This window comes from Cherax quadricarinatus, chromosome 39 (genome assembly GCF_038502225.1).
Source record: "Cherax quadricarinatus isolate ZL_2023a chromosome 39, ASM3850222v1, whole genome shotgun sequence".
NCBI lineage: Eukaryota > Metazoa > Arthropoda > Malacostraca > Decapoda > Parastacidae > Cherax > Cherax quadricarinatus.
Window position 1 is genome coordinate 21,349,988 of NC_091330.1, and position 25,594 is coordinate 21,375,581.

General features: G+C 39.0%; 1 protein-coding gene across 5 annotated transcripts in view; it reads right to left on the reverse strand.

The window, feature by feature from the left end:
• Positions 1-25,594, reverse strand: part of LOC128696388 (uncharacterized) — an 853,106-nt gene that overhangs the window by 651,779 nt on the left and 175,733 nt on the right. For all 5 annotated transcript variants that reach the window (XR_011392932.1, XR_011392933.1, XM_070092516.1 and 2 more), the window contains 3 exons: positions 4,199-4,353; positions 3,817-3,931; positions 3,424-3,527 (listed from right to left, as the gene is read on the reverse strand). Coding sequence is in view for 3 of the 5 variants with exons in the window: in XM_070092516.1 (XP_069948617.1) it covers positions 3,424-3,527; positions 3,817-3,931; positions 4,199-4,353 (374 nt within the window). In the remaining 2 variants the exon portion in view is untranslated. The remainder of the gene's footprint in view (positions 1-3,423; positions 3,528-3,816; positions 3,932-4,198; positions 4,354-25,594) is intronic.

Sequence of the window (25,594 nt, forward strand, 5' to 3'; positions counted from 1 at the left end):
TCCTCATAAAAGCTCTTTACAGCATTTAGGAACTTACCACCTATTCCATATACTTGCAACATCTGCCACATTGCTCCTCTATCCACTCTATCATATGCCTTTTCTAAATCCATAAATGCAATAAAAACTTCCCTACCTTTATCTAAATACTGTTCACATATATGCTTCAATGTAAACACTTGATCTACACATCCCCTACCAACTCTGAAGCCTCCCTGCTCATCTGCAATCCTACATTCTGTCTTCCCTCTAATTCTTTCAATTATAACCCTACCGTATACTTTTCCTGGTATACTAAGTAAACTTATTCCTCTGTAATTTTTACAATCTCTTTTGTCCCCTTTCCCTTTATATAAAGGGACTATACATGCTCTCCGCCAATCCCTAGGTACCTTCCCCTCTTTCATACATTTATTAAACAAAAGTACCAACCACTCCAACACTATATCCCCCCCTGCTTTTCACATTTCTGTCATGATCCCATCAGTTCCAGCTGCTTTACTCCCTTTCATTCTACGTAATGCCTCACATACCTCCACCTCACTTACATTCTGCTCTTCTTCACTCCTAAAAGACGGTATACCTCCCTGGCCAGTGCATGAAATTACCGCCTCCCTTTCTTCCTCAACATTTAAAAGTTTCTCAAAATATTCTTGCCATCTACCTAATACCTCCCTCTCCCCATCTACTAACTCCCCTACTCTGTTTTTAACTGACAAATCCATACTTTCCCTAGGCTTTCTTAACTTGTTTAACTCACTCCAAAATTTTTTCTTATTTTCATTAAAATTTCTTGACAGTGCCTCTCCCACTCTATCATCTGCTCTCCTTTTGCACTCTCTCACCACTCTCTTCACCTTTCTTTTACTCTCCATATACTCTGCTCTTCTTATAACACTTCTGCTTTGTAAAAACCTCTCATAAGCTAACTTTTTCTCTTTTATCACACCCTTTACTTCATCATTCCACCAATCACTTCTCTTTCCACCTGCCCCCACCCTCCTATAACCACAAACTTCTGCCCCACATTCTAATACTGCATTTTGAAAACTATTCCAACCCTCTTCAACCCCCCCACTACTCATCTTTGCACTAGCCCATCTTTCTGCCAATAGTCGCTTGTATCTCGCCCGAACTTCCTCCTCCCTTAGTTTATACACTTTCACCTCCCTCTTACTTGTTGTTGCCACCTTCCTCTTTTCCCATCTACCTCTTACTCTAACTGTAGCTACAACTAAATAATGATCCGATATATCAGTTGCCCCTCTATAAACATGTACATCCTGGAGCCTACCCATCATCCTTTTATCTACCAATACATAATCTAACAAACTACTTTCATTACGTGCTACATCATACCTTGTATATTTATTTATCCTCTTTTTCATAAAATATGTATTACTTATTACCAAATTTCTTTCTACACATAGCTCAATTAAAGGCTCCCCATTTCCATTTACCCCTGGCACCCCAAATTTACCTACTACTCCCTCCATAACATTTTTACCCACTTTAGCATTGAAATCCCCAACCACCATTACTCTCACACTTGATTCAAAACTCCCCATGCATTCACTTAACATTTCCCAGAATCTCTCTCTCTCCTCTACACTTCTCTCTTCTCCAGGTGCATACACGCTTACTATAACCCACTTTTCACATCCAATCTTTATTTTACTCCACATAATCCTTGAATTTATACATTTGTAGTCCCTCTTTTCCTGTCATAGCTTATCCTTCAACATTACTGCTATTCCTTCTTTAGCTCTAACTCTATTTGAAACCCCTGACCTAATCCCATTTATTCCTCTCCATTGAAACTCTCCCACCCCCTTCAGCTTTGTTTCACTTAAAGCCAGGACATCCAGTTTCTTATCATTCATAACATCCACAATCATCTCTTTCTTATCATTTGCACAACATCCACGCACATTCAGACTTCCCACTTTGACAATTTTCTTCTTCTTATTCTTTTTAGAAATCTTTACAGGACACTTACATAATTGGTCGCATTCGGAGGTAATCGTTATGCGGGGGTCCACTGTACTTTCATTACGTGCTATATCATACCTTGTATATTTATCCTCTTTTTCATAAAATATGTATTACTTATTACCAAACCTCTTTCTACACATAGCTCCATTAAAGGCTCCCCATTTTCATTTACCCCTGGCACCCCAAAGTTACCTACTACTCCCTCCATAACATTTTTACCCACTTTAGCATTGAAATCCCCAACCACAAGTACTCTCACACTTGGCTCAAAACTCTCCACACACTCACTCAATAATTCCCAAAACCTCTCTCCTCTACACTTCTCTCTTCTCCTGGTGCATATATGCTTGCTATAACCCACTTTTCACATCCAACCTTTATTTTACTCCATGTAATCATTGAATTAATAGATTTATATTCCCTCTTTTCCTGCCATAGCTTATCCTTCAATATTATTGCTACTCCTTCTTTAGCTTTAACTCTATTTGAAACCATTGACCTAATTCCATTTACTTCTCTCCACTGAAACTCTCCCACCTCCTTCATCTTTGTTTCACTTAAAGCCAGGACATCCAGCTTCTTTTCAGTCATAGCATCCACAATCATCTCTTATCATTGGCACAACATCCACGCACATTCAGACATCCCACTCTGACAATTTTCTTCTTATTCTTTTTAGTAATCATTACAGGGAAAAGGGTTACTAGCCCATTGTTCCCGGCATTTTAGTTAACTTTTACAACATGCATGGCTTACGGAGGAAAGATTCTTATTCCACTTCCCCATGGATATAAAAGAAAAAGTACTAAGAACTATTAAGATAAAATCAAAGAAAACTCAGATGAGTGTGTATAAATAAACGTGAACATGTATGTGTAATGTGACCTAAGTGTATGTAGTAGTAGCAAGACCTACCCGTAATCTTGCATATTTATGAGACAGACAAAAGACACCAGCAATTCCACCATCATGTAAAACAATTACAGGCTCTCGTTTTACACTTACTTGGCAAGACGGTAGTACCTGAAATTTACCCTCAGTGTGTCTTGTAATGGGGAAACCATTTATCGATATGTTAAGTTGGATATTTAAGGCCCTGTTTCCAAAAAGCATTAAGTAGGTTTTGTCTATACTGAGAGTAAGTTTGTTGGTCATCCAAGTTGGTATTTTTTTGCAGCTCATTGTTTACAGTATCTCTAGGTATAGCCAGGTTTGAGTGGGAGAAGACATAAGTAGTGTCATCTGTGAACAGAACTGGTTTAAGGAGTTGAGATGCATTGGGGAGACCATTGATGTAGAGAGATAGATAAAGATAGAGCCAGAGATATAGAGATAGACAGAAACAGAATGATAGATAGAAAGATATATAGAGAGACATGCAGAAAGACAGACAGATAGGAAGATAGACATATAATATCAAACAAGGACCTGAGTTGCAAGGTCTTGCCAGCCAAAGATGTATCTCGTCGTCGTTGCCACATCCGACCCTTCCAGTCCTCTGGAAAGTTTATATTCACCCGAACTGCCTCATCCTGTATACACACCTAATGTTTAGTTGTGTGACTGTCTATAACACACTGAATTCTTGTATATTACACAGCCCTCATCATCGTTAACTAATATTTTTAAAACTAAATAGCAATTAAGCCCTAGTTATGGTTAATTTATATATTTTCAAAATTACATACAAATTAAGTTCTGCAAAACAAGGTTAAATTTGATTTTACTGCACTTTACCAAATTTTCTAAGAAAATTAACATGAATCATTCAATCAAATACATATTTAAAAGTATGTACTTTTAGAAGTAAACACACTTTACCTCATACTCATAGGCAGCACTGACAGGAAAGTCAAAAGACCACAGGAACTGGCTCTCAAGAACTAATGAGTGCTGCTGACCCACCACAACACTTGTTCCCAGTGACACACCACCACTGGCAAAGAGTTTAATAGTTAAGTTTAGACATGACTGTATGCATTTTGTTTAAAATATCATTCTTAAGTGTAAGATATACATGTACTTCACTGATTTCTTTAATTTTTCAAAAGAATATGCAAAATTAATATTGTTTTCTGCCCTTGCCTTATGACAGAAGCAAAAGCATCAGATTAAATTTCACTACAAATAATATGTTGAAAACACTAAAAAATGCAATCTGTGATTTATCAGAAAAATCAAACTAGAGAGAGCAATCATTCACCTTGCCACAAATTTCCATAAGCCACCGTTTTCCTCACTGTGATGGTGAGCCAATGTCTGGAAGCCAGCAACGCCACTGAGGTGCAAGGCTACAGGCACCCCTGAGGAGGTGACCAGGATGAGGGTGTTGTCCAGTAGTGGGACCAAGACCAGTAACTGTGAGGGAAGGCGCCACAAGCTAGATACTACGTGGTGGCACCACAACTCGAGACCTTAAGCTGGGGCAGGGTGAAGGACAGGTGACGAGTGGAGAGATCAAGAGATCTGCTAATTATGTAATGACTAAATTTATAAAAGTTAGAAGACAGGTGAGTGTAAGTATTTATATTAATGAGAATTAATAAAAAGCCTGACATATGAATTATAGGTAAAAAAATTCACAGATTTAAAGGATGAGCATAGACAGAAGACAGACTGGTATTATAATTAATTAATGTACAGTAGGTGTCAAAAATATGCATATGCATTTACATATTACACAGAAAACAAGACTGCTCACTATCACCTAGGCAATGATATGGCTAACATATGGAAGATAGAAAAGTCAATACTCTCTCACACCTGCTTAATGACACTCGAGATTTTGGAGTTAGAGGACACATCCATGGCGTGAAGCTTATGCTTAGTAAGTTTCCAAATGTTGTCTATCAGATTTGGCAGAAAAAATCACAATAATTAAGCCAATTATTTATGTCTTTGGCAGTTTTCCACAAAAAAGTAGCCCTGGCATTTATAGAATCTGGCAGGCAAATTGTATGCCAATGGTATACTTATGGGAATGCATATTTATGATGCTTACTTGTACTTTAATTAATACCATTCTCATTAGAAAACACTCAAAGCTTTATTTTAATGATACTGTATGAAATGAAGTGGCCACCCCAATCCCAACCTGGGGTCAGCAGAGCACTATATATTGCCACCGTGTCTATACTCCAACAGGCTACAATCAGGGTGGAACAAAAAACACAGAAAAGGAAAGGAAACATGAAAGAAGTGAAGGGGGAAAAAGTAGGGCTCAATTCTCTCAATTAAGAATATATGCTGCCACCACCTGCTCTTTCAGTAGTAGTAGTAGTAGTAGTAGCCTGAAAAGACAGTAAAGTTCCAGCACAAGGAAGAGATAAGAAAGTAGGCTAGAGCAGGAGAGCCCAATAGGAGTCACAGAGGTATTGGCTCTTAGGGTAACATTGCCTGGGAATGAGCAGTAGGTCCTTATCACAGTTTTGACTCTCCACGGAAACTAACTCTAATAATATCCAATTCCATGGACCTTATGTACTTGACTCAAAAGAAGAGAAGTAAAGACTATGACAATTTACAGTTTAATGACAATGAAAAATATTATAAACTTATTAAAAGAACTGCTAAGCCAGTATTTACTTATAACCTATTGAAGATCACCACATTCGTTTCCTTTAATTTTTAAATATTTCTTACCAGGTACCACATACCCTTGCATAATCACTTACCATACACCAGATTTTTCGGAGCCTTAGTTTTGAATTTCAGTAAATAAATACTACAGACACTTTCTTGCTGGCAGGGTGAGTATATCTCATCTATTTCTCCACTTATGGCAGGAAATTTAACCAGGGTAGTTCATCTAGGGCACTAGGATTTGGCCTCACTCTGATGAAACAAAAAATCTTCCATCTACAGTAATAGTTAACTTCTTAAACTATTTATTTTTTTTAGTTTTCAGATAAACATTTCATGAGGAACTCTACTGAAGACCTTAAAAGCAAAATGTATACCCATCTAATTTGTTAAAATACATACCCATTTCATTCGTTAATAATTTATATGACTGCTACAGATTTGATATACAGGAATTAATTTATCAAAAATGAAAATGTTTGCTAGTAATTATTTCTCTGTTCTCCAAGTGTTTTACAAGCTAATCTATAATTACTCTTTCCAGCAATTTCCACAACACTTGTCAGTGAGACAGGCCTGTGAGGATCCTTTGTTGCCTATTACAAATACAGCAGAACAACACCTTTATGTCTCCACTGACCATGTCTCCACCTGTTCATGATTCATTTTTTGATCTATTTGTACCTTTTGCTCTGGAGATTCCCCACCTTGCATAGCAGCTTTACATATTTTCACTTTGTGCTCTAATATGGCCAGCCATCATGGCAGGACAAGCAAGCCAATTTCCCTCCCATGTGCCTCAAATCTTTTTTGTTTTCTTGTAGACCTAGCATTGTTTACACCCATCCCCTTCCCTCCCTCCCACACCACCACCAGTTGCCTTGTTGATGCATACTATACAATCTCTCTCCTGTGTTACCACTCCACTCCATTTCTGATCTTTTTATCACCCTGTGCCATGTCTGGATATTAACCATGACATCAAAAAGGAACTTTTGTGTAGATGAAGATGCCAAGAAGTTTAATTGTGAAATGATGCCTGTAGTGAAGAAAATAGTGGCACATAATATATTTGCTTAACCCTTCCAATGTCACATAGATCTGCATTACTGATGCCAGGGTCCCTCATGTAGATCTATGATTTGAGCTCAGCTCACTCAGATAGGCCTGAGTGGTAAATTTTGGCCTAGATATGAGAGAATGGGTCTGTATGGAAATTGCAATGTATAAAAAAAACATGCTCCATGCACTGCATGATAGAAAAAGCAAAACTCTAACATTGTGTTCGTTTTAATATAGTGACTGACATGTTTTCTACAATAGTTCTTATGGTTTTATTGACTGTTTCTTGGTATCATTTGACAGAATAAAAGATATACTACAGAAATGGAATATAGTAAGATCTCATTTCGCCTCCATGATGAGACATTAACCCTTTGACTGTTTTGGTCATATACATATGTCTTACGAGCCAGTGTTTCGGACGTATTAATATGCATAAATTCAAGCGGCTTCAAATCAAGCAGGAGAAAGCTGGTAGGTCCACATGTGAGAGAATGGGTCTGTGTGGTCAGTGTGCACCACATAAAAAAAAAAATCCTACAGCACGCAGTGCATAATGAGAAAAAAAACGCTGACCGTTTTTTAGGATTAAAACGCCAACTTTGAGGTGTATTTTTGTATAGTATTTATTGTTGTATTCTCATTTTCATGGTCTCATGTGATAAAATGGAAAACATATTACAGAAATAGATATGATTTTGATTAGTTTCATAATGAAAACGACCTTGAAATTGAGCTCAAAGTAGCGGAAATGTTTGATTTTTACCAATGTTCAGGAGCAAGCAAATCACACCACACGTCCAATACACGTCAACTGGGGAGTCTAATATTCTTTCACTAGTGCACTGATATTATTTATACCATTTTTACAATAATGCAGTAGTCTGCATAACAGTAAATTTTGTATTTTTTGTACGAATAAAAAATCAAAATAGAAAGCAATAGTAATATAAGAGGGGCCTAGAGACATGACTAATGAACAGAGCATATGTTATTTTAGTGCCAAGAATGTCTACATTGTTTATTCCGGACCCTATTTTGAAACTGGCATCTTTTTTAATTTGCTTGAAATTGGCCAAATTGCCAATTTCTGACCACTTTATTGGGTAGTTCAAATCAGTAAGTGGGCAGTTTCTTGTACTCAACTGATAGAACAAATGGAGTTCTAAAGAAATAGCTATGAGTTTGGTCAACTGGAACAACGGAATTGGCCAAAAACAGGGCTCAAAGTCGGCGAAATCGCTGACGCATATATGTCGCCGAGACCGCTAACTTTGCGGGAGCGTAATTCCTTGAGTTTTCAACCAAATTTCACACTTTTGGTGTCATTACCATGAGGAAAAGATTCTCTATCATTTCGTAATAAAAAGTTTTTTTTTTTTTTTTTTTTTTTCAAAAAATTTTGCGACATAGAATGACAGTTTCAGAAAAGGGCTTGCGATAGTCAAAGGGTTAATGAATAACTTCACTGGAGCATTAAGTTCAACAGCCTGGCCTGCAGAATTTACCAATGAACAGATAGAAATTTATTTGCAATGTGCAGAAAATACAAAGACTGTACAACAAACATTGTCAATAAAAATGAAGCAGATTACTGCTAAGAGATTAGGTAGCCCTTACAAATAGCATCCTGAAAGCCCTAGATAAGAGACCTCTTATCTCTGTACAAACCAGTGGCGGCTTGTGTATAGGCACTGTGGAACTCAGCACCCCCTATCTTCACTTGATATTATCAATAACATTCAATATAATGAGTCTTTTTTCTTTAATTCTTTCTTTATACTTGTACACTGTATAATTCTTAAGCTTAATGTCAGTAGCCCTCCTCTAGCATATGAAAAAATTACAAAAATCCTCGTATGGAACTGTGCGCTTCACAGTTCCAGTGACTGTCGTGTGCATGCTCAAATGTCCGAGATAAGACGCTGCACGTTAGGCAGAGAAAGCACTGTTGCTGATGCAGTGCTGACCCTGTTGTGCAAGTGTAAGGTAGTGTTTCTTTTTGACTCAGCAACGTGTGTTGTCCTTAAAAACCATGTATGTACTGTGTTCTTGAATGTAATAAAGTGTAGAATTAGATGATTATCATGCTTCCAGCTATTTTATTTAATTCATAGTTTTCTTCAGTTCTTTTATTTTACAGAAAATTTAAATAATTTAATAATTTTCACACAAAGTAGAAGAAGAAGAATGGATTTTATATTTAAAGGAATGGATCAAGCTTAAACTAACAATTTAGGTAAGTAAAATATATTTTTTTTGTTTAGGATTTTATCAAGCTTATGTATAAATTTTCTTTTTATATGCTTGTTTCGTTTTACACAGTATTAAAACAATGACTAAAAATTTTCTGAAGCAGTACCTCCACTAATTTGAGCTACGAGCTACCACTGGTACAAACATCGTATCATGATGAAATATAGACTATGATTATGAAATAGAAATGATTTTGGCTGGTGCCAGGACTGGAAATAGCTCGATGAAATTGGCCTCCAAGTAGCAGAAACTGTAGATATTTGCTGATTTTCCTAAGGACAGGTAAGGCCTCCTTACACCCCCAAGTCTCTTGACTCACGAAACAGCAATAGCACGAGTGCAAACGAATCACAGAACACTGACTAAGCTGCCATGAGATCAAGCCCCACCCACTTCCTGATTTAACCCTGAGTCTATTTTACGGGTTTTTACTAGGTTCAGATTCAATTACTGAGATACCGTAAACTATGACTAATCATTCCTGGTTATATTTTATTCTCCAAGAAATAGGGTAAATCTTCAACTTTTTGTGTGATGATGAATTCAAAATGGAAAGCAAATGTAATAAAAGAGAGGCCAGAGGATATGATTATTGAACAGAGAAAATGCTATTTCAGTGCCTGGAATGTCTACAGCATTTATTTTGGACTCTGTTTTTAAACTGGAATTTATTTATGTGAAAACTTTCTAAATTATAGACTTCTGTGCACTTTAGAGGGTTGTTTTCATAGCTGAATGGGTGTTTCTTAAGTTCAATTGATAGAATAGAAGGCATACTATCAAAACAGGTAAGAATTTAGTAAAATCAATGAATGGAATTGGGTTAAAATAGAACTCCAATTAGGCAAAACCAAGTATGAGTGAATTGCACTGAGATGGGCTAACTTTGGACCTGCATAATTCTGCAAGTTTTCCATCAAATTTCATAATTCAGACATAAGAGGGTGATGATTTGTGCATTACATATGCATCTTAATTATATACTTCTCTGTATTAGATACCAAACCTGATCAACCAAAGATCTATAATAAGACTGAAGCTACCATGAGGCAGCTTGCTTTATGGGTTTATTTATTATTCACTACCAACTTATATACAGTGGACCCCCGGTTCACGATATTAATCCATTCCTGAGAGCTCATCGTAAACCAAAATTATCGGAAAGCGAATCAATTTTCCCCATAAGAAATAATGGAAATCAAGTTAATCCATGCAAGACACCCAAAAGTATGAAAAAAAAAAAATTTACCACATGAAATATTAATTTTAATACACACAAACTGAAGAGGACATGATTGATGGGATGGGAGGAGGGGAGAGTGTTGATGGTCTGAGTGTTTAGAAGGGGAATTCCCTTCCATTAGGACTTGAGGTAGCAAGTCCTTTTCCGGGGTTACTTCCCTTCTTCTTTTAATGCCACTAGGACCAGCTTGAGAGTCACTGGACTTCTGTCGCACAACATATCTGTCCATAGTGGCCTGTACCTCTCGTTCCTTTATGACTTTCCTAAACTGTTTCACAACATTGTCAGTGTAATAGTCACCAGCACGGCTTGCAATAGCTGTCTGAGGGTGATTTTCATCCATAAAGGTTTGCACATCAAGCCACTTTGCACATATTTCCTTAATCTTTGAAGTAGGCAACATCAATTTCTCTCTCCCCTCCTCCGAAGCAGTTTCCTCAGGTGTGGCCTCTTGCTGTTGAAGATGATCTAGCAGCTCATCAGTGGTTAGTTCATCATTGTCCTCCTCCACCAACTCTTCCACATCCTCCACACTTACCTCCAACCCCAAGGACTTCCCCAATGCCACAATGGATTCCTCAACTGGCATAGGCTTCTCAGGGTTAGCCTCAAACCCTTCGAAATCCCTTTTGTCTACACATTCTGGCCACAGTTTTTTTCAGGCAGAGTTCAAGGTCCTCTTAGTCACTCCCTCCCAAGCCTTACCTATAAGGTTCACACAATTGAGGATATTAAAGTGATCCTTCCAAAACTCCTTTAGAGTCAATAGAGTTTCTGTGGTCATTTCAAAGCACCTTTCAAACATAGCTTTTGTGTACAGTTTCTTGAAGTTGGAAATGACCTGCTGGTCCATGGGCTGCAGGAGAGGAGTGGTATTAGGAGGCAAAAACTTGACCTTAATGACGCTCATGTCCCCACAAAGTTGCTCTGACAAGTCTGTAGGATGACCAGGGGCATTGTCTAACACCAGGAGGCACTTAAGGTCTAATTTCTTTTCAATTAGGTAATTTTTCACATTGGGGGCAAATGCATGGTGTAACCAGTCATAGAAAAAGTCCCTAGTGACCCATGCCTTAGTGTTTGCCCTCCACAGCACACACAAATTAGCCTTGAGGATATTCTTTTGCCTGAACACTCTGGGAGTTTCTGAGTGATACACCAATAAAGACTTCACTTTGCAATCACCACTAGCATTGGCACACATCAGAAGAGTAAACCTGTCTTTCATAGGCTTATGTCCTGGGAGTGCCTTTTCCTCCTGAGTAATGTAGGTCCTGCTTGGCAATTTCTTCCATAACAGGCCTGTTTCGTCACAATTAAACACTTGTTCAGGTTTCAATCCTTCAGCCTCTATGTACTCCTTGAATTCATGCACATATTTTTCAGCCGCTTTGTGGTCTGAACTGGCAGCCTCACCATGCCTAATCACACTATGTTTGCCACTACGATTCTTAAATCTTTCAAACCAACCTTTGCTGGCCTTAAATTCACTCACATCACCACTAATTGCAGGCAATTTTTTTACCAAATCGTCATGCAACTGCCAAGCCTTTTCACAAATGATCGCTTGAGAGATGCTATCTCCTGCTATTTGTTTTTCATTTATTCACACCAATAACAGTCTCTCAACATTTTCTAACACTTGCGGTCACTGTTTCGTAATCACAGTTGCACCTTTTGCAAGAACAGCTTCCTTGATTGCCGTTTTCCTGCTCACTATAGTAGAGATGGTTGATTGGGGTTTACTATACAACCTGACCAGCTCTGACACACGCACTATACTTTCGTACTTTGCAATTATCTCTTTCTTCATTTCAACAGTCATTAGCATCCTTGGTGTCGAAGGGTTGGCACTAGGAGCTTTCTTGGGGCCCATGGTAACTTATTTTGCAGAAACAAGCACCAAAAACAGTGATAATATGGATAATATGGAATGTACCAAATGTATCCTTAGATGCGCGCACACTGGCTGGCTTGTAAACACTGGAACACACGGGGCAGTTCAGGCCACACGTGGACACGTCTCGTACGCATCGTATCGCATACCGGGTTTTGTATCGGGGAGCGAGGCAAATTTTTTTCGATCAAATGCATCGGCTACCGGATTTATCGGATACCGATAGCATCGGGAACCAGGGGTCCACTGTATTGAAGACCTATTTCCACCTCAAACTGTGCTTGAGGAAAAGACCGGCTGTAAAAACTTTGATGAAGGGGATATGGTTTACCTACACCTCAAGAATACTCAAGAAGGATTCCCTTGATTCAGAAAACATTTCAAACTATTGTCCTGTTTGTGACTTGTTCCTTTCTAAACTGACTGAATGTGCTATTTTTAATCAATTGTTTCCCTTTTTTTTTTTTTGAGGTAATATTTTACAATGTGTTCATACTATGGCTAGACCATTGCATTCAGGTGAGACAGGTTTGTGCAGTGTTTAATGATTTGGTATTGAACAAATGTTTATGAAATACACTACTGCTACCTTTTGATGAATCTCTGCTGTATTTGACTGACTGACTGACTGACTGACTGACTGACTGACTGACTGACTGACTGGACTGACTGACTGGACTGACTGACTGGACTGACTGACTGACTGACTGGACTGACTGACTGGACTGACTGACTGGACTGACTGACTGGACTGACTGACTGGACTGACTGACTGGACTGACTGACTGGACTGACTGACTGGACTGACTGACTGACTGGACTGACTGACTGGACTGACTGACTGGACTGACTGACTGACTGGACTGACTGACTGGACTGACTGACTGGACTGACTGACTGGACTGACTGACTGGACTGACTGACTGGACTGACTGACTGGACTGACTGACTGGACTGACTGACTGGACTGACTGACTGACTGGACTGACTGACTGGACTGACTGACTGACTGGACTGACTGACTGGACTGACTGACTGGACTGACTGACTGGACTGACTGACTGGATTGACTGGACTGACTGGACTGACTGACTGACTGACTGACTGACTGGACTGACTGACTGGACTGACTGACTGGACTGACTGACTGGACTGACTGACTGGACTGACTGACTGGATTGACTGACTGACTGACTGACTGACTGACATATATATATATATATATATATATATATATATATATATATATATATATATATATATATAGATTTTGCCACCGAAGTGGCTAGTTTATTGTGCACCCCATATCCATCCTGTGGACGGTAGCGCGAGAGCATATGGATACACAAAAGGCCTAGGAACTAGGCCCCAAAGGGTTAACAGGAATACATATGGATTTATATCTACATATCTATAGTTCACTTATCTGTTACAAGCAAATTTAGGAAATTTGCTTAGTATATCTGGTATCTTATTTTCATTAATAAGATATCTTGACATGTCACATAGGTTATTATACTGTCTGTCTCTGTATTCCTCAATAAGTGGACAATTAAGCACATAGTGTTCAAGAGAGTGACCATATGCCTGATCACATAATTTACATTTAGTTTGATCATCATCTGTGTGTCTCCCAAACTGCCAGAAGTACTTGTAACCAAGCCTAAGCCTGGCCACTACAACATCAGTCAGTCTGTTCACATTGCAAGTTGCTCCATAAACATACTTATCTACGTTCATGTTATCATAGTGGGTTATAGATCTACTCAGGCTTCTAACTGCATTCCTATAACAATCATTTTCATTATTTACTTCTCTCCTAATATTATTCCTAATGCTAGACACAGTTATACCAAAGTTATATTCTACATTCTCCTTCTGGATACTCTTCTTGGCTAACATATCAACTTTATCATGAAGGAGTAATCCAATGTGTGATGGGATCCATAGCAATTGTACATTAATTCCTTTGTCCCTAATTTTTGAGTATCTATACCTGGCTTCCCCAATGAGCATGTTGTTGGAGTCATTATATGAGCCAAGAGCCTTCAATGATGACATAGAATCAGTAATGATGATAGAGTCAAGCTCAGTGTCATAGGTTAGCTTTAGCGCCATTAGGATTGCAAACAATTCAGTTTGCAGTGTAGACGCCCAGTTGTTAATTCTTATGCCTAACTCAACAAATTTATTATCGTTCTTAACTAGGGAGGTGGCAACAAGAGCAGATGCAGCCCTGCCAGAAGACTCCTGTTTAGATCCATCAGTGTATATAACTTGTGATAACTTATTACTACCAGCTAGGTGAGAAATTTCTTCTTGAGCAGTTGCTCTAACAAGAGATTTAAGGAAGGGATTACTAGCAATGAGCTTCTTGGGAGGGACTTGTAGGTATGTGATATTAAATGAACACATCTTCCATGGAGGGGTGAAATGCTCTTGTTGCCTACAGTGATACAGTTCATGCAGGTTATAAAACTTAATGCAATTGCACGTTTTCACAATCCATTTAGATCTGTGTGTATTTACCTCTAGACACTTGGTAAGATTCACTGTGACAGTGTCTGGTTCGTTTCTCAACATTCTAATACCGAGTACAGTGTTAATTTCAACAATCCTATCACTGATACTAGAAATACCAAGCTCCTTCCTCATGTTAAGAACTTTTGTAGATCTGGGACAGCCAAGAATAATCCTGAGAGCTTCATTTTGCATTAACTCCAAGGGTCGGAGAGAACTTTCTCTAGCTAATATCAACATGGGAGCAGCATAATCAATTAAGGACCTAACATAGGCTATGTACATCATTCTCACGATTCTCACATTAGCACCATAGTTGGGATTGTAGCCAGCAACAGCTTTGAGAGCATTTAGCCTAGCTTTACATTTCTTGTTTAGTTGTGGTATAGTGGATTTGTTAAAGGGTACATCTACACCAAGATATCTGTAAGTTTTAACGTAGCTAATGATTTCACCCTGCAAATAGATGGGTGGGGGATGTCGTTTGCTTGTTAATATCTTTGTTTTAGAGGAAGATATTATGAGGCCTAGTCGATTACAAATTGCTTGAACTTCATTAAGAATGGTATTCATCTTCTTATGCCCTGTTGTATGGATCATGATATCATCAGCATAGCTTATAGCTATATGTTTAGGTGAGGCAGGTAGAGCATTTAGGAGAGCATTAATCAGAATATTAAATAGCATGGGACTAAGAACTCCTCCCTGCGGTGTACCTAAAGACATTTCTTTAGAATCACTTCTGAAGCCTTGGTAAAGGACAGAGGATACTCTATTTGACAGGTATCCTATTATCCAGCAGAGTAAGCTACCACCAATATTCATTTTGGCTAGTTCATGTAGTATAACGGTTCTGTTCGCAATATCAAATGCAGATTTTAGATCAAGAAAAGTGGTAAAACTAGTAGAGGTGTGTGCAGTGAGAAAGGTGGAAATACAGTTCTGCACACTTTTACCTTTCATGAACCCATAGAGGTAGGGGGAAAGTTGATGTCTGATTCTGTAGTACAGTCTGTTAAGCATCATTCTTTCAAAAGTTTTACAAAGACAACTAGTTAAGGAGATCGGCCTAAATGTATCAGGCTGTTGGGGCTTAGGGATAGGCACAATGAGACTATTGGTCCAGGAAGTAGGAAGAACGCCCTCAATGTAACTGAGATTATACAGTGCCAACAAAGGGTTATCAGGCACGTGCCTTAGAGTTCTGAGAATATCATAGGTTATACCATCCTCTCCAGGAGCAGTTGATCGACCTTTGGTTAATGCATTATCTAATTCATACTCGGTAAAGAGGCAATCACTCTCATCAATATTTTGGCTCATAAAATTAATCAGTTTCAACATTTCTTCAGAAGTACTCTCTAAATTTTTTCTAATATGAGATGGAAGGCTTTCATGCCTGGATGTTTTGGACCAGTCATTTATGAGGTCATTTGCTTTTTCAAGAGGAAAGGGATGAGCAACATTGCCAGTCTTTTTCCTGGTTATTTTATTTATACCTTTCCAAGCCAAACTCAAAGGGGTGGACCTATTTAATCCACTAACAAACTGTTCCCATTCCTGTTGCCTAAGTTCTTCCTTTCTATTCCTTGCATTTGTTAGTGCAGCTTGGAACGTTCTGAGCAGGTCTGGGGTTCTACATTCACGGTATGCTTTACCAATCCTCCTAGCTGCATGTGTTAGATTGCGCAGCTGTGGATCATTATAGTATTTACATTGGTTTTTATTGTTATTTATAGTGGAGGGTCTTTGTTTCCTATTCCTGCCCACTTGATCTGTGAGAACACTCTCAATAGTGGTAATTAAATCATCATTAAATTTTTGTGTGCCAATGGGCTCGTAATTCTTATACCATTGATCCAAGTGGTTAATAAAGTTGTCTCTGTGTTCTGGTTTGAGAATAAGTTTCCTCCTTCTGTATTTAGCTCCTTGATTGCTGGAGATGTGATCAAGATTGACAGTTGTTAGTCTTGGGAAGTGATCAGATAGAAGATCATCAACTATGACAGAGTCATGCATCGTATATGATGTATTAAATCCAAGACACAGATCTAGTATGCCACCATATATGTGAGTAGGCTCAGTAGTGCCCACAATTCGAACATTATCATGCTCATTTAGCAATCTCACTAGTTTAGTTCCATTGGTGTTTGTTATAGACCCACCAATATTCTTATGTCTGGCATTAAAATCTCCAAGAATGATGGTAGGTTCACTATTGATGCGATCTGGTAAAGCATCAGGTCGAAGCTGGTTCGCTGGGGCATAGAGATTAAAAATGTTTATGGAAAAATCGCCTGCATATACTTTGACACCATGATACTGCATGTTAACTCGACTCTGCAAGGAAAGGAGTGAATGTGGCAAGTTCTTTCTGACATACATCACACAACAGTTGGTTGACCTTAGGTTATAAGCTGCATATCCAGGCAAGTTTGGTGGAGGTGCTCCATCTTTCAATCTACATTCCTGCAAACAGATGACATCAATATTCTTGGTTGCACTAATATGATGTAAGTCAGGCAACCGCTTCCTGATGGAAGCAATGTTCCATGAAAAGATTTGTAATGTATCCATTGTAGTGAGTTATTACAATCTCTTGCTCATAAGATGGTAAAACTATTATGCTTTGACTACAGTGTGCAGATACTTAAGAGCAAATAGCATAGTTTGTACGTCTTTATCTTCAGGACCTTTATTTTTAAGCATTTTTCGGCATATTGGCAGCCAGTTCCAAGGCAAGTCTTGAAGGCAAGAGTCATGGGCTTCTTTCTCACAAATTGCTGGAAGCTGAACGGAGATTGCTGCACTTTTGACATCATCACCATGCTCAAGAGCATCATCCTGATTACATATATTTATTAAACTTGTCAGGATCTGTTCAAGATGCTCAATTTTTTTCTGGAAATTTGTTATAATATGAGGAAGGTCAGGCGAATCCAATGCCTCTCCGGAGGATGGCACTTCTGGGTTAGTGCTTTCTTTAACACCTATCACCTTAACAGGTACCATGGTTACATTAGTGTTCTCTGTTTCATCATTCATTGCAGGTAGGTCCTGTGCATCTGACTCATCTCCAATTTCCAGGGAGGTTACCTGTGTGGTGTCCGTCTGACTGTTGTAGTTGTGTGTATTGGGAGAAATGACAAACTCATCCCCATATTCAGGTGTAGCCATAGGTATCTGTAGTGGCAGACCAGTAGTTCCATATGTGCTAGCAGGGATGGCTAGCTCCTCCACAGCTGGTGTGTGTGATGGCATTCTGGTATCACCAGAATCCTTTGCAGTGAGGTGGGGTTCTTGCACACTTTGCAGAGGTTCAGTCTCAGATCTGGCTGTGGTAGACTGGATGGCCCCATCCTCAGTTACCATTAAAGGACTGTTATCAGGTTTACATCGAAGGTTGTTTGGGTTCTGACTGCAGTCCTTGTGGGAAACTGTAACCCCAACTTCTTTACAGTTAATACACTTAAATTTTTGGCTGTCAGGGCCTACTGTGCATTCTCTAGTGGAATGTTTCCCAGCACACTTACCACACCAAGAATGTAGTATTCCACAGTCTACTGCAACATGGCCATAGTGCTGGCATTTGTAACACCTACGTTTAGGGGGTAGGTACACTTCGATGTTTAGGAAACGTAAACCATGCACCCAGATATTCCGGGGGAGGGGCACAGGACCCACCCAACTGGCAATAATTTGGGATTTTCCTTTAAGTCTTTTAGGCTTGATGATATGCTCACTTAGAGTCAGATGGGATGGGTCCATGCAGAGAGGGTATCCAAAGATTATGATACTGACCCATTTTTTAAAGTGGTGAGTGTCTGATGGAGGTCGGAGCAGCTTAATATCCCCATAAGGTGTACTAAGTAGATCATTGATCAGTTCTGCATTCTGTTCCACAAACACAAAGTTGTGTGTGTTTTTCCTAAATTGGATCCTTGAGTTAGGATGCTTGTTTACAGCTTCCATTAGCCATGCACACTTAGCAGGCAGCGGGGTGTTGTCAGGGAAGTTCAGCTTAACACATTCTTCCTTTGAAGAAAGACTTCTTGCAGCCTCTGTGCACCAAGGACGTTTAGTATCACATTGTGTACGAGTCAAGTGAGTCTGACTACGTCGACGCTCTAGCCCTTTCTCACTTTTTCTCTTTTGTTTACTTTTAAAGGTCTGGAAGCTATCATCATTTCCATCACCTGCAGAAATAGGTTCCTCTATGACAGTTGCCATGTTTGCCAGTGATGATATCTGGTGTAAGACTCACAACACAAGAATTCCTCGCTTATCTTTCCCTTATAGCTTATGCAAGAGCAAATATTCACTACAAAGTCAGAAGTCCAAAATAGATCACAAGACACAAGTGCTCAAGTTCAATGAACACCTCCAACCATACTCAACCCAGACCACCACCACTCAATACGACACACACCCCACCAAAAACACACTCAGAGACCTCTTGTATGTGTGTTAATAATATGGTACATATAATGATATAATGGATGGTACAGGCGAGGTCTTACACCTTATCACAAATTACAAAGATGAAAAGAGAGAGAGAGAGAGAGAGAGAGAGAGAGAGAGTAGGTAATATTGAGCATAAAATTAGAATTCTGACATACATCACATTAAACAAGAGGTTCAAATTCAATGATAACTTCCACTTGAGTTAGTTCAGGCTACTGCCACCTAATGTACCTCACTGAAATAATAATATAGCAGACATCACAATGAATGCTGAAGACAACCTCTTACCCCAACCATAGATTGTAAACAGTATTACTTAAAAAAAAAAAAAAAAAAAAAAAAAAAAAAAAAAAAAAAAAAAAAAAAAAAAAAAAAAAAAAAAAAAAAAAAAATAGGTAATGTTACAATGACAATGAGATAAATCACTCTGGTCGACTTCCTTGGTCCATCCTGGGTAACTCACACGTTACTATGTTATACATGTATGCAAGCATAAGTGTGCAGCTGTAGATAGATGAACCAGTACCTAAACAATCTCACTTACACACGCGTTACTATGTATGACAAGTGTTACCAAGTACACCAAGTGTACACTTTATCACTTAGAATACACTTTTGTTGATGTAAATATAGGTGAGAGTGGTACACCGCTGGTCGTAATAAACACACTCAACTTCTCAAGGTCACACACTAGGCCCAGCTTCTGGAGTTACCAGCGTTTTAATGTGTTTATTATGTGTCAGTGCGTGTCTGCAGTCATTAAATTGGTGTATCAGAAGTTAAACACTACAATCCAGTTGATCAAATAGTCTAAAACAATTTACACAATGTATAACTAGAAGTATAATGATTGCAAATTGTTACTATTACAATTTTAACTAGGCGCTAGACCCACTAGATGAGATGGCAAGGAACATAGATGTTAACAGGCTGACTCTTGCTTAACACAGTTGAAAGGTAACCGAATTACTCAAGTAAGAAAGTATTCATGAAACTGAACATTATGCAGCAGTAAGCTTGTTCACAGTAAAAATACAAAGCATAAGTTACACACTCACACCACAGATGAACACTGCAATTTGAAATATTACTGGGAATTTAGCAGTAAAGTTTCAGTCTGAACGAGAAAATGTATTAGAAAACACAGCAATGACACTAGGACAAGCAACTTAATTATGTAACCGTATTTAATAGTTCAGTTACACTGAGCAGAGCATGTATTACACTGATTTATCAAATGTAAGGAGTCGCTACTATACACAGACATGCTGGTCCCTAGGACAGCTATAACTGCAGGCTGCCTTAGCTTGTTCTGGCTAGCTTTTAGTGGTGCCCTCAAGCTTGCTTGACTGTGCTCCATATACATATAAAGATACACAACATATCCCTCCAATTTCCCTGAATCCCTTCACTAAATATTACCTTGCTCACACTCCAACAGATCGTCAGGTCCCAAGTACCATTCGTCTCCATTCACTCCTATCTAACACGCTCATGCACGCTTGCTGGAAGTCCAAGCCCCTTGCCCACAAAACCTCCTTTACCCCCTCTTTCCAACCCTTTTGAGGACGACCCTTACCCCTCCTTCCTTCCCCTATAGATTTATATGCTTTCCATGTCATTCTACTTTGATCCATTCTCTCTAAATGACCAAACCACCTCAACAACCCCTCTTCTGCCCTCTGACTAATGCTTTTATTAACTCCACACCTTCTCCTAATTTCCACACTCCGAATTTTCTGCATAATATTTACACCACACATTGCCCTTAGACAGGACATCTCCACTGCCTTCAACCATCTCCTCGCTGCTGCATTTACCACCCAAGCTTCACACCCATATAAGAGTGTTGGTACTACTATACTTTCATACATTCCCTTCTTTGCCTCCATAGATAACTTTTTTTGACTCCACATATACCTCAATGCACCACTTACCTTTTTTCCCTCATCAATTCTATGATTAAACTCATCCTTCATAAATCCATCCGCCGACACGTCAACTCCCAAGTATCTGAAAACATTCACTTCTTCCATACTCCTCCTCCCCAATTTGATATCCAATTTTTCTTTATCTAAATCATTTGATACCCTCATCACCTTACTCTTTTCTATGTTCACTTTCAACTTTCTACCTTTACACACATTCTCAAACTCATCCACTAACCTTTGCAGTTTTTCTTTAGAATCTCCCATATGCACAGTTCTCAGTAGTAGTAACCAGTTACCAGTAACCACTGTGCCAGTCGACACTCAGACCTCTCAGGCTACTGTTGCCCCTGTCATCAGTCCTCACAGTTCCTTACCGACTGACAGACCGACCCAGACACCGAGATACTATAGTTATACTCGTGATTCCCTTGATGCGTTACCTTTATTCAATGGCCATGTACATAGTCTTGAAGCATGGTTTACTGCCATTCGTTCTCGTGCTAGTGCTCTCGTTGAAGGTCCTCCTTCAGAGGAAAGTCTTATCAGACTTGCTAAAGAAATACTCACGTAGGCTGGTAGTACGTGTAATTACAGACAAGGTGAGTAGCGCCCTTACAGCCGTAGCCTAGTCTCTCTGCTCTCTCTCGTACAACTGACTGACTGGCCGCCCACAGTACCCATATGTGAGGGGGTCTTTGAATAATGCCAGGTCAGCACAATATGAATATACAGTGACTCAGGCAGAGACGGTTGGTCGTGACCATTTATCATGTGGGAGTTCGACACGTGGATTAGGTAAAGAAATACTCACGTAGGCTGGTAGTACGTGTAATTACAGACAAGGTGAGTAGCGCCCTTACAGCCGTAGCCTAGTCTCTCTGCTCTCTCTCGTACAACTGACTGACTGGCCGCCCACAGTACCCATATGTGAGGGGGTCTTTGAATAATGCCAGGTCAGCACAATATGAATATACAGTGACTCAGGCAGAGACGGTTGGTCGTGAGTCAACTGGCACAGTGGTTACTGGTAACTGGTTACTACTACTGAGACAGTATCATCAGCAAAAAGTAACTGTGTCAATTCGCATTTTGAATTTGATTCCCCATAATTTAATCCCACCCCTCTCCCGAACACCCTAGCATTTACTTCCTTTACAACCCCATCTATAAATATATTAAACAACCATGGTGACATTACACATCCCTGTCTAAGACCTACTTTTACCAGGAAGTAGTCTCCCTCTCTTCTACACACCCTAACCTGACCCTCACTATCCTCATAAAAACTCTTTACAGCATTTAGTAACTTACCACCTATTCCATATACTTGCAACATCTGCCATATTGCTCCTCTATCCACTCTATCATATGACTTTTCTAAATCCATAAATGCAATAAAAACTTCCCTACCTTTATCTAAATACTGTTCACATATGTGTTTCAATGTAAACACTTGATCTACACATCCCCTACCCACTCTGAAACCTCCCTGCTCATCCGCAATCCTACATTCTGTCTTACCTCTAATTCTTTCAATTATAACTCTACCGTATACTTTTCCTGGTATACTCAGTAAACTTATTCCTCTATAATTTTTACAATCTCTTTTGTCCCCTTTCCCTTTATATAAAGGGACTATACATGCTCTCCGCCAATCCCTAGGTACCTTCCCCTCTTTCATACATTTATTAAACAAAAGTACCAACCACTCCAACACTATATTCCCCCCTGCTTTTAACATTTCTGTCATGATCCCATCAGTTCCAGTTGCTTTACCCCCTTTCATTCTACGTAATGCCTCACGTACCTCCACCACACTTACATTCTGCTCTTCTTCACTCCTAAAAGATGGTATACCTCCCTGGCCAGTGCATGAAATTACCGCCTCCCTTTCTTCCTCAACATTTAAAAGTTCCTCAAAATATTCTTGCCCTCTACCTAATACCTCCCTCTCCCCATCTACTAACTCCCCTACTCTGTTTATATATATATATATATATAAATATATATATATATGTCATACCAAATATGTAAAACTGGTCAATTAGCAAGAACTCATTTAAAATTAAGTCCTTTCTAAAATTTTCTCTTATACGTTTAAAGATATATTTTTTTCATTAATGTTAATGTAAAAATTTTTAATTTTGCACCAAAAGAATCTTAGAAAACTTACCTAACCTTATTATAACACGAGCAATTTATTTTAGCCTAACCCGACTAAATATATTTTAAATACATTCACAATCATTTAATGCTACACAAACACAATCAAATATATTTTTTTTCGTTAGGTTCAGAATGATTTTGGCGATATTATTGCATACACAAATTTTCACTTGTCGTATATGGCAAGATGAGCGTTGCTATTTAAGCCAAGATCGCAAGTTCTGCCTATTCAGCAGGTGGGAGACGGCCGACTTGTTGAAAAATATATATATATATATATATATATATATATATATATATATATATATATATATATATATATATATATATATATATATATATATATATATATATTTTCAACAAGTCGGCCGTCTCCCACCGAGGCAGGGTGACCCAAAAAAGAAAGAAAATCCCCAAAAAGAAAATACTTTCATCATCATTCAACACTTTCACCACACTCGCACATTATCACTGTTTTTGCAGAGGTGCTCAGAATACAACAGTCTAGAAGCATACACATATAAAGATACACAACATATCCCTCCAAACTGCCAATATCCCAAACCCCTCCTTTAAAGTGCAGGCATTGTACTTCCCATTTCCAGGACTCAAGTCCGACTATATGAAAATAACTGGTTTCCCTGAATCCCTTCACTAAATATTACCCTGCTCACACTCCAACAGATCGTCAGGTCCCAAGTACCATTCGTCTCCATTCACTCCTATCTAACACGCTCACGCACGCTTGCTGGAAGTCCAAGCCCCTTACCCACAAAACCTCCTTATATATATATATATATATATATATATATATATATATATATATATATATATATATATATATATATAGAGATATATATATATAGATATATATATATCTATATATATCTATATAGATATACACACACACAGTGGATCCCCGCTTAACGATCACCTCCAAATGCGACCAATTATGTAAGTGTATTTATGTAAGTGCGTTTGTACGTGTATGTTTGGGGGTCTGAAATGGACTAACGTACTTCACAATATTCCTTATGGAGAAAAATTCGGTCAGTACTGGCACCTGAACATGCTTCTGGAATGAAAAAATATCGTTAACCGGGGGTCCACTGTATATATATATATATATATATATATATATATATATATATATATATATATATATATATATATATAATATATATATATGTACATATGTATATATATATACAGTGGACCCCCGCATACCGATTTTAATCCGTGCAAGAGGGGTCATTGTTATGCGAAATAATCGGTATGCGAATGAATTTTCCCCATAAGAAATAATGGAAATCAAATTAATCCGTGCAAGACACCCAAAAGTATGAAAAAAAAAATTTTACCACATGAAATATACATTTTCCTACACACAAAGAGAAGGATACATGCACAATAGTAGAGTAGTACATGCACGATATATATTGTGCATGTACTACTCTACTAAATGAAGAATAAATGACACTTACCTTTATTGAAGATGCAGCAATGACTGATGAGACACTGCGTCCTGGGAGTGCCTTTTCCTCCTGAGTACTGTAGGTCCTGTTTGGTATTTTCTTCCAGAACAGGCCTTATCACACTGTGTATGTCACTACAATTCTTAAATCTCTCAAACCAACCATTGCTGGCTTTAAATTCACCAATATGAGCACTAGTTCCAGGCATTTTTCCCTGTTCACCTGGGTGTTAGTCGACTGGTGTGGGTTGCATCCTGGGAGACAAGATTAAGGACCCCAATGGAAATAAGTTAGACAGTCTTCGATGACACTAACTTTTTTGGGTTACCCTAGGTGGCAAATCCTCTGGGGTTAATTGTTTCTTGGTATTCTCAATAAGCCACACCAACAACGGTGCTACAGCAGCAGCAGCAGCTGACGGTGGTACAGCAGCAACAGACGATGCTACAGCAGCAACAGATGATGTTACAGCAGCAGCAGACGATGCTACAGCAGCAGCAGCTGACGGTGGTACAGCAGCAACAGACGATGCTACAGCAGCAACAGACGATGTTACAGCAGCAGCAGACGATGCTACAGCAGCAGCAGCAGCTGACGGTGGTACAGCAGCAACAGACGATGCTACAGCAGCAACAGGCGATGTTACAGCAGCAGCAGACAATGCTACAGCAGCAGCAGCAGCTGACAGTGCAGCAGCAGCTGTACCACCAATAGTAGCGACGGTTGATTGGGGTTTATTATACAACCTGGCCAGCTCGGAGACACGCACTCCACTTTCATACTTATCAATGATCTTTTTCTTCATCTCTATTGTAATTCTCACCCTTATTGCTGTAGGGTTGGCACTAGAAGCTTTCTTGGGGCCCATGGTCACTTATTTTCCAGAAAAAGCACCGAAAACACTGTAATAATACGAAATATTCCGATTGTATGCTTGGATGTTACCGCGGAGGCTGGCTGGTAAACAATGCCACCGGCGGAACATGTGAGCGTGGCTCAGGCC